This window comes from Numida meleagris, chromosome 5 (assembly GCF_002078875.1).
Source record: "Numida meleagris isolate 19003 breed g44 Domestic line chromosome 5, NumMel1.0, whole genome shotgun sequence".
Classification (NCBI taxonomy): Eukaryota; Metazoa; Chordata; class Aves; order Galliformes; family Numididae; genus Numida; species Numida meleagris.
Genome location: NC_034413.1, coordinates 61,594,785 through 61,609,854, shown reverse-complemented (window position 1 = coordinate 61,609,854; position 15,070 = coordinate 61,594,785). Strand labels below are relative to the sequence as shown.

The 15,070-nt window shown below is 37.5% G+C and overlaps 1 protein-coding gene across 3 annotated transcripts in view; it reads left to right on the top strand.

Annotated features, from left to right (window-relative positions):
• The window catches only part of MYLK (myosin light chain kinase), a 191,305-nt gene that overhangs the window by 104,243 nt on the left and 71,992 nt on the right, over positions 1–15,070 (top strand). For all 3 annotated transcript variants that reach the window (XM_021400604.1, XM_021400605.1, XM_021400606.1), the window contains 3 exons: positions 6,120–6,257; positions 6,903–7,100; positions 8,249–8,495. In XM_021400604.1, coding sequence (XP_021256279.1) covers positions 6,120–6,257; positions 6,903–7,100; positions 8,249–8,495 — 583 coding nt within the window. The remainder of the gene's footprint in view (positions 1–6,119; positions 6,258–6,902; positions 7,101–8,248; positions 8,496–15,070) is intronic.

The window sequence follows — 15,070 nt, the reverse complement described above, 5'->3', positions numbered from 1 at the left end:
CTGAGACAGTCCTTTCGCACGGCTCAGACCAGGCATTATTTGGCAGCTAACCATATGATTCTGGCAAGCAGATTCCTTGAGTATAATTAAATCTCTCATAAGACTAAACAGTGTGTTTGCAGTGTTCTGAACATAAGGCATCTAGCTCTCTATTCTTTGTGTGTCCCTGACCTGTAACCAGTCATAGCCATGATCTTGTGCAGCTGAGTTGTTGTGTTGATGATGCATACGTTCAGTGCTGTAGCTGACCGTGCTTGAGCAAGGGACTGGACCAGATGGTCTCCAGAGATCCCTTCTGACCTCAGTGTTTGTGTGATTCTGTGCAGTGCTGCTGAGCATGCTGAAGTCCTGATATCTCAACAGGAGATGTCAGCATTCTGCAGCTCACATTTAAACGTCTTTGGAAACTCTGGGCGGGCAAACAAGCAAGAAAATTTAATAGAATAAATAATGTGCATAAAATGTTAGCTGTTTTAGCTAGAGGCTGGGTAGAGCCTAAGTACAGTCTTCAGAAATCTTCTTGAAGTTTGTATCCTGATATGAGTATTTTGCTTCATTTTAGTTTTCGTAGAAAATCTGGGAATGGAAGCACCAAAGAGAAGTTATTTATTCATTTTTTCCTTCTGTGTGCATGGATTTATCTGTATCTCTTACCTTAGAAAGTAAATGGTTGTATACTTGCTGTTAAACTGGTATATGTGTACGGTACAACTGATTTGTAGTGGGCTAATTTCAGTGCAGCGTGAATATTCCACTGACTTTTTCTTTTATATATACACCTTCAACACAATTGCTCATGTCTGCTTATCCTTCTACAATATAAATGTTTATAGTTGTACTCAAGCACCAAGTTCTAATTCACGTCTAGGTTCTAAAAAATTCAAGTGTATTTTTGGCTTGAGCCCACAGCTAACATTAATACCAGTCTTGCAGTAATGTTCAGTCTGCAGATATATGGAGGTTAAGTTGATGTAAGGCGCTTTTTAAATCCTGGGTTAAGAAAAGTCAAAGAATAGGGAAGCATTTTTTTCACCTTAGAATCACAGAATCATAGAATTAGCTGGGTTGGAAAAGACCTACAAGATCATCTAGTCCAATCATCAGTCCACCTTAAATTTATATGAGTAGATAATAGGTTAATAGATAAACAAATAGTTGATATTGTAGCTGTGGATAGAATAATTGGCTGTTTATTATGCAAACGCAGGAGAGCAGAAAAATTGATGAACGGAAAGTTTTGTATCCTTACTGTTGCCTTCCAAATATTCTAAGAATCTTTATAAGAAACTGGAAGGGTTTTAATTCTCCTAAATCTGCAGATTTGATGCACAAAGTGGCTTTTTTAAACATAGACCTGAATGCTTATTAGAGTGTTTTTCTAATAAAAAATGAACCCTTAGGGATAAGGCAAACTGTGGGAAAAGCCTAAATTAAAATAGCATTGTAGAAAATATATGTGGGTATATAGGGTAGCCTTTAAATACCTTTATTTTTATTTCTCGTCTCCCAAGCTAAGCATCAAGCTCTTTGGAGTGGCAAATGTGGAGTGTCTTGTTTGTTTTTAACTGAACTGTGCATTTTATCACTTGCTATTTCCCAAAAATCATGCATATCAAGGCCTGAGGGGAGGCAAAAAAAAAAGGATCATTGTTGTGGGTGGGTTTTTAAATCTATCATCCTGTGTAATGCCATATCAAATGCCTGCTGAAATGATGACACCACAGCTCTTCAGAAACTGCCATAGCTGAACTTATAAGTTATGCCAGACAGCAGCTCTGTGTAGAGTTGTGAAACTTCTTTCGTTCATTATTTTAGTAGAGCCGGTGAGAATTCAGTGGTCTATAAGCAGCCTTCATGAAAATCACAGTTTTCTTCTGCGTTATCTTGCCTAATTTGACTTGAATGAAACTAACAGCTGTGCTTAAAAATTTTGACTGTTTTTATAAGTTACTGCAAAATAAACTAGTTGCACAATCTGAAGCCAAGATATTGAAATGGGCATATGTTTTATCAAGCCCACCTTATGTAGTGCTTTCTGATGTTCCTCTTAAATTACTTAGACGTGACGTACCTGAATTAACTGACTGCAGCAACAGAAGTGGACTGGGGAAAAGATCAGGAGGAAGACAATGAACAAGTCAGGGTAGTTATTTTTTTTAGTCACTATGACAGTATTGCTATGTGTTAAGTCTTATATTCTTTCTTTTCATTCTTAAAGTTAAACCTACTCCTAACTGGAAGCAATAAGAAGTAAGAGTGGTAGGGAAGATGTTGAATGATGGTAGGTGGTTCGAGTGTTAACGTAATAGGAAGATATCAGATCTCCTCTATTTCATATCCAGTTGATTAAGCTTGAGGATGGGAAGATATATAACAAAGTCATGCCCTTGATGCCAGTGTCACTTTTCTTTCTGTTCCAGATTTTCCTTCTGGTGCCACAGTGTTAAAAATGAGGGTGTTTTTTCCTCAACCAAAAGCATGGTGGTTGGTAGTATCTGAAGGTTCCGTGCTTCCTTCTTGTTCTTCCTTCTCCCTGATTTGGGCTCTGCAGCCAGCTGTCACTGAAGAGCATGGGAAGTTGAAACCACAGCAGAGTTTGTGTGGTGAAAGGGACCTTGAAGGAATGACAGAAAGAAAGCCCTAGTACTGGCCTTTTGTTGTGTGCTGCTTTTCTACAAGCATTTACAAGCTTCAAAATTTGAATATAGTTAAGATCTAGACCTTGTAAGTTGGTCTCTACATGATTGCATCAGTCCCTTCTGAGAAAATACAATGATTTTTTGACCAACACTAAATAAAAATTAATAATTAAAACTAGCTCTGGTGTTTTGTGTAAAACATCTGACAGAAACTAAAGCTGTCAGTAAGTCAGGGTTTTTTTTTCCAAATCTAGAAGTCTACAATATCAGATTTTATGTGAAGAAATAATTATTACATGCTATAAGCCCCTATGATAGACAATTTTGGTCATATTCTACCTAAGTTGTTAGGAGAATAAACGTAGGCTACTGATCAATGTACACTATTGAACAGAAGCGTAAAATCAGAGATCTGCAACTAAAAAAAGTCTTCTAAAAGTAGGAACAGGTTGCTTGTGTTTTGAAGAAAGTCTGTTCAGGTTGCCATGGAGTCTGTCTTTTTAGCCATGTATTTATTGTGTCCTGGATGCCAAACATTTCAAAAGAAATACTGGTTGTCTTAACCATGACTAAGGCTCTAATTTCTCATATGATGCTGATTTGAATTAGACATAATTTATAACTGCTTAGACATTTTTGAGCCTTCATATGCAGAAGATTGCGTATCTGTTGCTAGAGAAATGGCTTCAATCTCCCCATGCTGCAAAGTATGCCAGCAATAGAAAGGACGCCATTTTTATTCACTCTTTGTAATTAGTTTTGGGAAATCATGTACTGCCTCAAAAACTGTACTAAATCAAACCGCATATATGCATTGGCATAGGGTAAGTTTACAAGGACAGGAATGTCTGCAGAAAGATTGTGATATACGAAGTTGCCTTTGTTTCTGTCTGAAGTGATCCTCAGTCATTAAGGTTGGAAAAGACCTCTAAGGTCATATAGTCCACCTGTCAACTCATCAACACCACACCCACTAAACTCTTAAAGAGAAGAAACTTTTCCTAATGTCCAACTTGAAGCTCCTCTGGCACAACTTAAGGCCTCTTGTCCTATCACTGTTACCTGGGAAAAGAGGCTGACCTCTACCTTGCCACAAGATTCTTTCAGGGAGTTGCAGAGAGTGATAAGGTCTCCCCAAACTTCAGTGTCTCCAGACTGAACAATCCCAGTTCCCTCAACCACTCCCTATTATTAAGACTTGTGCCCCAGAGCTTTCATAGCTTCATTGCACTACTAAGATATGATCCGGAACCTCAGTGTTTTGTAGCGAGGAGCTCAAAACTGAACGCAGTACTGAAGGTGCCATCTCACTAGTGCTGAGTATAGGGGGGGTGTTCATTTCCCTAGTCCTGCTACGACACTATTTCTGATACAAGCCAGGATGTCACTGGCTTTCTTGGCCATCTGGGCACACTGTTGACTCATGTTCAGTACACTGTCAAATAACACCCTCAGATCCTTTTCTGCTACTCAGCATTCCAGCATCTCTGCCCCAAAACAGTAGCATTGCATGGGGTTGTTGTAACCAAAGGGCAAGACCCAGCACTTGTTGAACTGCATACAATTGGCCTCAGCCCATCAATCCAACCTATGTAGAGCCTTTCTATCCTCAAGCAGAACAACACTTCCTCCCAACTTGGTGTCATCTGCAGTCTAACTAAGACTGCATTCAGTCTCCTTGTCCAGATCATCAATACAAATATTGAATAGGACTGGCCCCAATACCAACATCTGGGGAACTCATGACCGGTTTCCAGCTGGATTTAACTCCATTCACCACCACTCTCTTATTCCTTTTTCACCTTTTATTGATTTCTGCTTCTTCTGCCAGGTCTGTTTCTGTCTGAAGTACAAAGGGATTTTCTGCAAGGCATTGAATTAATGAAGGAGTACATGCTGATATTGCTTAGTCCAACAGTTGCATGTAGCATTTTTCCCCGAGTAAATAGTACAAAGTATAGGAATATGGTGAACTACCACAGTTTATTAGTGCAGATGGGTTTGACCCAACTTCATGGCTATTTTCTGTATAGTGTTAGTCACTTACAAGCAGATGCTATAGGAAGCCCTAAGACTGATCAATTTATTTATAATTTATTTTGATGGTAAATCAAGTATTTTAGAGCACTAAGTCCATAACACTGAGCTGAGTGGGTCTCAGTCACGTCCCATATTTCCATTCTCACATGTATTAATGTCTTGCTGCTCAGTGCCAGGAAAAGATCTAAGATGTAAGCCAACAAGACAAGATTTTGGCTAGAAAAAGCTTTACTACATAAGAGGGAAAACTTCCTCTCAGGCAGCTTCCAAATTTACATGGAGCTCAAATAGCCCTGGGACAAACTTAACTTTTGACTTCCAGGAGGTTCAGTGGACTTGCTCAGTAAGGTACTTTCAGCTTATTATAATCACCATCATTTTATGAATGGCTGTTTGGTTTTTTTTGAGTCTGGTACTTTGTGTTACTGTAATACTCTTTTAGATGGCCTTGGTATACATTTGAAAATTTTGAAGGTAGAAATAATCAAAATGAAATTATTTTTATGTATGGAAAGAAATTAAGGTTGGCATTTTAGAGGCAAGACATAAGAAGTCTGAACTCAAGCTAAACAAAACAAAAAGTGTATCCAAGTGACCAATAAATATTTATGGCTTCCTACATTTGGTCATGATCACTACTTCAGCTCTAGAAGTGACTTTCCTGGTCTAGTGCACAACACAGGACATGGTTAAATGACCTTCCTTCATTATCTCTGAATGCGACGCAGATACTATTGCAGATATTGGAAATGTAGAACAGCTAGATTTTATTTTTAAGACTGATTAATTTAACTCCAGCACTAATCATTTGATTGTGTAGCTCAATAAAAAAACAACCCTCTAATCCAGCAGTTTGTTTTGTGATATATGTTGGTAACTTCAGGTTTCAGTCTTTTCCATCAACACTTGATTGGGTAAGTGAAATACAGGAAAGGATCATGGTGAACTTTTCAACTGTACTCATACCCATTTTATACTGACCATCTGACTGACTAAATGGTTTTTAGTTTCATACAGAGTGGAAAATCCTATATTCTCGTGAGTTTAAATTTTTCACTCGTCAATCATGAGAATAGCAACTTGTTACTTATTTTTAAGATTTGTATGAATTTAGCACTGGTTAAAAGCACTGAACTCTTGGTACAAGTTGTTGGGATTTTTTGTACTTGAGCACATGTACTTGGGGGAAATGTCTAAAAATTTGTGTGACACTCTACCATATATGTTAACAATGAGTTAGAAAGGTCTCTGGAGGAAGGTCCCATTTCTTGCCATTCTACTTGGATGACAAACAAAAACATCTATATTGGGGTGGATTCAGTGATGCTACCCTGTGAGAGTTGGAACAAGATAACAGACTTCGAATCAGTTTGAGCTTAAGGTCAAAGCTTGTAATGAAAATTCCAATAAGAAACCCCTCTTGTTCTCTTGACTTCACAGAAAAGAAGAGCAGCAAGAAGGCAGAAAGTGCACAGGCTGTCAAATTAAACAAGACTTTTGCACCCATCTTCCTTAAAGGCCTGACTGACCTCAAAGTAATGGATGGAAGCCAAGTGATAATGACTGTGGAAGTATCAGGTGTGTAGCCATAGAACACTATTAATTAAACAATTTCAGTCTAGCTGTACTTTTTGCCATTCTCCTTTTCTTCTAGCAATTGTTATTGTGTTTGAAAATATTTCAAGGAACCAGTTTCTAATAAGAGAAAACTAATGTTATCTAGTCTGTTCTTCAGGCTGCATGAATGTTGCGTTCAGACCTGTTCAAGTGTTCCTTTACTAGAATAACAATTATCAGGTCATCATCAAGTCCTGTTGTGAACTAAAACTAAATCTCAGAGGACATGTAATAAGCTTTGTTTTGAACAGGACAAGACTGAATTCCTGTCAGCTGAGGTAGAATTAATGCTGCAGAAGAAAGCAGTCCTGGTATGAACTTTGGTAATAGAAACCCTTGACAGTTAACACTGTGGTAACTGGAAATCACTTCCCCTCTATATTATATACATGCTTCCATTATTCAATGATATTTTAACTCTGATAATATAGACTTAGAACTGTTCCACATTGCACAGCATCAACAGAGTTAGTAAAATTCCTGAAAGTTTTGAAAATGACATTGCAGAGTCAGGTGGCAGGAAACAACTAAATTTGGTTATTTTCTCAATCAGAGTTAGGGGGGAGTTGTGTATGTCTCTGATTTTTATTCTTTCCTATTTTTCAGCTAACCCATGTCCTGAAATTATCTGGCTGCACAATGGGAAAGAAATCCAGGAGACAGAAGATTTCCACTTTGAGAAGAAAGGCAATGAGTACAGTCTGTACATTCAGGAAGTATTTCCTGAAGACACAGGCAAATACACCTGTGAAGCCTGGAATGAATTAGGAGAAACTCAAACACAGGCTACGCTGACGGTGCAAGGTATGTAAAGTTCTTCTCCACTACAGGGAATGCTAAAAGGAAAACATTCTAATGTGCTGGAGGAGTGTCTGTTTAAAGCAGATGAGTGTTTATAAGGTCTATTTTGAAGGGTGCTAGGAGTTTTCAGTCCATGCATCTGAATTAAAAAGGACGTTGAGCAGAAGCAAGTTCAAGAAAATGATTTTGCTCTGGAACATTATGTAACTATTTCAAAAATGCATTCCTGAGTCCCATTCGTAGGGACAGTGCACAACTTCTGCTAAATACAGCTTCAGATTATAATTATGAGGCTTACTTAGCTATGGACTTATTGTAAACCATTTAATGAAGTGGGTTGTTTTTTTTTTTTCTAATTAAAGCACTGGCTTTTTGGAAAAGCTGTCTAGGAGCCAGGTATCTTCACTTTAATATTAGTATTGTAATGGTAGCTAATGAGGAACACGTGATTTCTGCAATTTGAGAACTGGGTACACAAAATATGGCTTTGAATCTCTGTGTTTGATATAAATCCCACAGCACAAACACTGAAGTACTTACAGACCTTCTGTGATTTGGGTATTCATTACCTTCATAACCCTAGACTTTGTCTAATCTTGCTGTAAGCCAACTATTTTCCTATAGTCATTACTTATGCTTTTACTATTTTTAGCATAAAGGATCTTAACTCCAGCACTGCAAAGAGCTCTTCCTCAGGGGGTGGGCCTGTGCAATGTAGTCACTGTCTTCCCTGAGGTCTAGCCTTTAGGGTCAGTGTTTTATATTAAATGCAGTTTTATGCAATTGTTAATGATTTATTACATGATCTCTGAACTAAACAGCAGCCATAGTACTGTCAGTTGCCCTTAAAGCTATTCCTACCCATATTCTCTAAGGAGAAGTCTTCAGGATTCCTTTTAGGGCAGCTTTAAAGTCCCTTTGTTTTGTCCTTAATATATTATATCAAGCCAGTAAAGTGCCAAGTAAATGATTAATTTTAGTACCCACGTAAGTGACTTCCAAAATTAAAACCTGGCTTATTTTCAGATTAAAAATTTATACCATGTGTGTTCAAAACAACTTTGCTTTGTTTGCTTTGCCTGAAATTAGTTTATTAGTTACTTTCAAGCTTGGCACGTTCTCCTGATTTGTAAACTGTTTGTAAACTGCAGAACCTCAGGATGGCATTCAGCCCTGGTTCATTAGCAAACCAAGATCAGTGACAGCAGCTGCTGGGCAAAATGTCCTTATATCTTGTGCCATTGCTGGAGATCCTTTCCCCACCGTTCACTGGTTTAAAGATGGGCAAGAAATAATGCCAGGAACAGGCTGTGAAATCCTGCAAAATGAAGATATCTTCACGCTGATCTTGAGGAATGTACAGTCTCGTCATGCAGGTCAATATGAAATTCAGCTCAGGTATGTTTACTGTGAAAAGAGTTTGTTCCCTTGGAAAAAATAGTTATATTTACCCTAAAGCTGCAATTTCTGCTTGAACAAAACAGTTCCCTTCTATTTCCACCAAACGACAGAGTAGTTATGGAACTAAATATTTGGAGGGATCAAAAGCTCTAATCAAACAGAAAGAGGAAACCCAAGAAGAGTCAGAGAGGACAAAACAGTATACAGTTTCTTTTGGGATCTTGAAAAACAAAGCTTTGTAGCAGCAACATGGGAAGCAGTTTGGGTCTCTAGCAAGCGAAACCACAATCAGTGTCTCTATTTGTGTTATTTTTGTCATCTTTAGCATTTTTCTGGATGTTTGTAAGGATACCTGCTTTCCATGGAACAATCTCACCAAGAAGGCCCATTCCACTAGATTGTATGGTCCACAAATTTAAGCACAGGAAATGTTTTCCTACTGTTTTTGAAATGTCTGAATTTTATACAGAAGTTGGAGTCTCCTTTCTGTGTCATATCTTTGAAATGTGGCACCCTGATGCTTTGAGCTTGTAGCCAGTTCTACAAAATTTGGAAGAGCTGTTTTTAATTTATTTCACTTACTCATTTTACTGGTAACATCACATTTTAAATAAAGCATCAGATTTGTTTTACCTATTACAAAGTGCTGTAGCATTTTTCCACTATAATGGTGAAGATTGGGCCTAATTAGACATTCCCTGTGTGGTTTTAGAAAATGAAATGCACAACTTTAGAAGGTTAAATGTCATCATTCTCTGCTATTTACCGTGCATAGGTGTATTGCCTTACATGGCTAATATTTGTGACTTTCTTTATAAAAATTTATTTAAATGTCATGGACAGTTGAATCCATTACACTGTAAGAAAATTCTCTACTCCATGTGCTACTTTTTTAGTCTTAGCTGACTACTCCAGTAGGCAGTTTAGACAGATACTGTGCAATATTACACAATATTACAAAACATTACCATTTCAGTTCTGTGTCACGTGTACTTGTCTGCTTTATGGTGTTTTTCGTCTTTTTTTTGCACTATGAATAAGGTGTTTTTGTTTCATATCCTTCAGACTAGTACAAAGTTCAAAAAATCAATTATCTTTTGCTTTCTTGCAAAGAAATTACTCTTGTCTTCTTAATGAAAGGAGGAAGGCATTTCTTAATGAATTTAACCCATGTAGCCCCTAACCAGTGAGTTCAATTTTGCATAGTTATGGTTTATTTTTTGACTGATGTCATAAATGGAATAAAGTTATTGCCCCAGTAATAGGCATGTCACTGTGTAGTTGTCTAGTCTCATAGTATGTTTTCATAGACTACCACAGGCAGCCACAAACTATCTTCAGTGTACTTTGGTTTTGTAAGTCAGGTAAGGTAATCGCTTTTCATCAGAATGGAGTGCTTTAGAAGATTGTAGCTGTTCTCAGTCAAGATTTCCTATTAAGAGTTTTCTCTACAGTTAATTGCAAGTCCTATTACTAACATTTATGTAGGTAGAACAATATGCACCATAACCTTATTTGCAAATAATCTCTAGTAGGTTTAAACTTGTTGTAATCTTTGTAGTAAATTGTGAATGGAATAAGACTAATTACAGAAGGATTGGCTTGTTCACTATAAGCCAGTGTCATCAACGGCATGCATAATGTTGATTTTTGAAGGTTATGTCTACATACATCCCTGCTTTAAAAAAAAAAAAAAAAAAAAAAAAATCTTTGGAGACCAGTAGTGTTTCTAAAGCTCAGTATGAGAATAACACTGGTAGGACTAGAAATGCTGTATTACAGTTGCTAAATGGTTGTGTTAAGGCTGCTAACATCTACAAGAGATGTCAAGCCCAACTGTGAGAGTTGCTGCTACCTTCTACTGGTGTGTGTTGTGGTGGTTTCACCTGAAATGAAAGAGGATGAGATTTCAGCAAAATTTCAGGGATGGAAAGTGGGGGAAAAAAAAGAGGAAGAACAAAGGAGAGTCAATAAGGTTTTGTGTAGGACTTTGATGTGGCTGTATTGGGCAAGATTTACCTAAATGATCAGGTGTAGCTGATAATCACTCAGGCTAAATTCATCACAGAAGATACTCATCAAGGTGGAAGCTGGAGAATATAATGACTCTACAATATAATGACAAGAATTTCTTAGATAACTTATTTCGTAATGAGGAGGAGAACTTCGGGGGGGGTGGGAAGAGATAAAGTGGTAGCTAGAAGAAACGCAGCAGATTACATACTAGTTTCATTTATTCCCTCAGTCTCTTCTGGAGAGAAATAGCTGGGGATCCTGCAAAGATCGATTCATGTTGGCTCATTCTAATCCATAATGACTAAAGCTGTGTTACAGTTAGAGCCAGGGGAATGCTGATATCTCTTTTTACCTGGCTCTCATTCGTAAAAGTTATGTTACTGTTCAGGGAACAGAAAACTATATCCTTTTAGGCAATTGCTTATATACTATGAATAATAAAGAAGTATCTGCCTCAGGAATATTTATGGAGTTAAATGTTAGCTGTATAACTTCATGTTTCCAGTAGAGCTAAAATAACCATCAGCAGCAAATAATCTCATCTAAATAGCTTTTGAACGGCCAGCATATGTCTTTAATAGTTGATTGAGAATTGTTTATGTATTCAGAACCAATCTTAACTGTACCTGTGAGTAGGAGAACTGCATTTAGTATCTTTCTCTTAAAAACTCCTACAAAGTCCATTAAAAATGTGGAATAACTGAGAAACCACAAGTCAATTCACGGAGGAGTTTATAGAGAAGCTGACAATATACAGTGGGCTATTTTAAATCACAGTCATTTTCTTTTCAAATTAACTGTTCAGCTCCTTTTCATATATTAATTTTAGAAGCATTTTGAATAACTGCTTTTAGGGAGTCATTCTTTCTCCAGTTCCTTTGCTTAGTCTGGCTGTGGTTTCCTACCAGTGTTAATTGTTTTCCTATTCTCCATTATTCTAAGTCCTAAATTCTGTTCTTATATGTTCACATTTCCCCTTTAGTGTTGACTGCTCACAAATTAAAACTCTGGTTTTAAAAAGTGGAGTTTAACAAAAGATCTTCCTTGTTCTTTCTTCTTTCATCGGAGGGAGCTGACAAGGGTGTGATGAATCATGTGATTCATCAATAATTGCTGGTTGGCTTTCTTTCTTTCCTTCTCTCAGTATCACTTAGGATATATTCTTGCTTTGCCTTTTGCCATATAACAAACTAGTAAGTCTGAATTCTAAGGGAGCTGTCATGTTAGTCTCTCCTGGTCCTTGCTTTAAACTTGCGCAGACCTCTCGTTCCTCTATATTTGCATTTTTCTTTTTAATTGTCCCGATAGTTTTCCATTGGGCCTGTTCTTGCTCAAGCCAAGAATGGTGTTGCATAAATTTATATATTAAAAATAAAGCACCACCAACAAGAAAATAACAACAACAAAAGGTTTCATGCACAACTGTGATTTATCTGTTGAAATTTAAGCATGCCTGCAAAATGCCAACCCATACAGTTGAAGGACAAGAAATCAGTCAGAGTCTCCATGAAACCATCACAATTGAGATGGGAAAGAAGAATCAATTTTTAATTCATAAAATCACAGACATCTTTTTCTCCTCCTCTACATTGCATCCTTCCAGTGATACCAGCATTAGGATCCTTTTATCCCAGTGTTCTTTACCCATGCTCTTTCAGTTGATAAATATGTCATAAGTGCAAAGGCAAGCAAAGAAATTGGGAGTCCTGGGCTGAGACTGAGATTGTTGAGCAAAGCCTTCATCTTTGTAATGGTAGAATCAGCACTAGAGAACTCAGAAATTCACCTGCAGTTCCTTAGGCAAATTATCTGCTTTGTTAACCTTTGTCTTCTTAGAAGCCGAGTATTTCTGATCTTTCCATCTACCATCTTCCATAAAAGTTTGGTTAGTTTTGATTAACTTTACTTACAGATTTTGATATTGTGATCAAAATTAGATGTAAACATTCATCTTATAAATCACTGGCACCTCAAATACTCTCCAGTTCAGGTTATATAAAAAGCAGTTGTAAGATTACCTTTCTTTACACCACAGTAAATATAGTTCTATCTTTGCGTAGAACACAGTTTGCAAACCTTGTTCTCTGCTCTCAACACGTTGTCTATTTTTAGAAAAGGAAACCACAACTTCTTCCTATTCCATTCTCCCACTGAATGTTGAAAAATGCAAATAAAATGACTAGTGTTTCAGCTATAAAAACCCTCAAGAGAGCTAAATGAATGGATCCACTTTAAAGCCAATAAAGCTGCTCTGTATTACATCAGCTAAATTTGTGATTCAGTAGATCAGTTCCTTTCTTTAGGATGAAAACTTCAGTGGGCTCTGAAGTATATTTCTCATGAACTAACTCATAAAAGAGTTGCAAAACATCATGCTGAGGCTTTACAGATATCTGTACTGATGCATCAGCTATAGCTAATGATCAACTTATTTATAATTGTTAGTTAAATCTTTAAAGATGTAATTTGCTCTGCAATTCTTGTTTCACACTTGATAGGCCAGTTGGAATTCTTGGCGTGCCCCATGTTGCAATTAGCAGTGCATTTTTTTTCCTCTTCTCCCAGAGTGATTCCTAGGGATACATGAACAATAAGTCTCATCTAAGGTTCACCGAAAATATTTGAGTAGATTCTGCCAAGAAACTAATACTTCAAGATATTTTGAACATAAAAGCCATTCTAGGGAAAACAGATCCCACAATAAGACAGGGAGCTATTTTTAAAATTGCTTCAGGCTTTGCAGCTGGGGCTCTATTTGTTTTTGTTGTTGGTTTTCTTAATGTGTTTTTTTTTGTGTGTGTGGTGGTGGTAGTGTTTTTCTTTTCATCTTGTTTTGTTTTCTTATGTTTTAAAGTTAGATCATGTGCATAAGCATTATACAGAACCATCCTGCAACATTCAACACTTCCAGATGAATGTTTGCAGCCTAACTGCTAAGCTTAGCTTTTATCTGTGTCTTACATTATTCCACAGTAACAGAGCCACTGAGGTCTGTCTTTGTCCAGGGTTTTGTTGATAAAATCCCAACACAGAGAACCTCGTGTTCCAGAAGTAATGTTGCCAAGACTCAAAACAGCAGAGACCTGAAAGACTTGAAGTAGTGTTTGTATACTGCAAAACTCAAGTTTTTCCTAACTGTCCCTATGTATCTTGCCTCACTTATATTATGAAACTGTGTAAATGTAAAAAGATTTACAAAGCTTCCAGAAATATTCTTGATTGAATTTTGCATCCAAATCGTCCCAGTCCTTCATTTTTCTTAGTTTCTTTCTCTTTTTCCATCTGGTGATCTCCAAGCTGGTCAGCGTTAGTAACTTCACTTTTTTAGATTCTGCAACTGAATTCAGAGGAAAAAAATACGTTCTCCCTTCTCCTAAAATCAGTAACTAAATTCTTTTTGATTTCACTGGAAGCAGGATTTGACATGAGGAGGTCACACCTTCAACCAGGGACGTGATGGATCAGACACAAACTCAAGATTTGCATTCAGTGATCCAGTTTTCAGCCATTTGCTTGAATCAGAAATCTGAATTAAGGCCAAAACACTACTTTGTGAATCATTTGTCCATCTAGGTACTTCTATGGCCCACTGTTGCCATAATTTGTATGTATTTCCCAAGGTATTAAAAACAGAACAAAATGCTCTCCTGCATTCTTGCCCTCTCCTTTATTTTCCAAACCCTGTGAAAAATAGCTTAATTTAGAAAGGTCTACTTGGCCTTCCTTATTTATTTCTTTGCGTATGTGAAGACTTTGTAGAAGGAAAGATGCATGCGGAAGTCGGTCCTGCAGAAATGCCATTATTCTTCACAATCAGAATTTCTAGATCCCCTTCCTGGAAGACTGCTCTCTCTGTTACTTCATCCTCTCCCACAGGTATCAGAATTTTTGTGGGCAAATATTTTTTCCATGCAGTCATGACAGAAGCTGAGCAGTGGAGCATCCCTATGTAATGTATGCTCTGAATTGTCTGTACTTCAGTTTTCATGGTCTCTCCTTGTTTGTCAGCTTTGGATTGGTTTTAAGTCCTTAAGAGAGAGAAGCTGAGCTCTACTAGACTTATGGGAAGAAGTATCTTAGGATTAACCAACAGCCTGATAACAAGCTGTGAAGCTGGGAAAATACTTGAGCAGTTTAAGGGTGCTTCTACTCATAATAAAACTTCTGAGAAGCAGGAAAAAAGATAATGAATTTCAACATCTGCAGAAAGTGGCAGTTTGAAATGCATTTGGACAACAGGTTTTTGGCAATGTTGGTATCCTGCCATAGAATGGAATCATAGAATCCTAAGAGTTGGAGGGGATGTTTAAAGGGAACATGGACATCCACAGTTAGATCAGCTTGCTCAGGGCCAGGTCCAGTCTGGCCTTGAATGTCTCCAGGGAGATAATTACCATCATCTGATGCCAGTGAGAATTTTGGGAGCAAGTGCACCTGCACTTCTATTTTTCTTGCTTTCAAATGGAGGTCAAATATAAGCAGAAGTAAGAATGGCAGGTCTCCAGCATAGGGCTGACTCACTGCATTGATTTGGGTGCTCTCTTGCCATTTTCTGT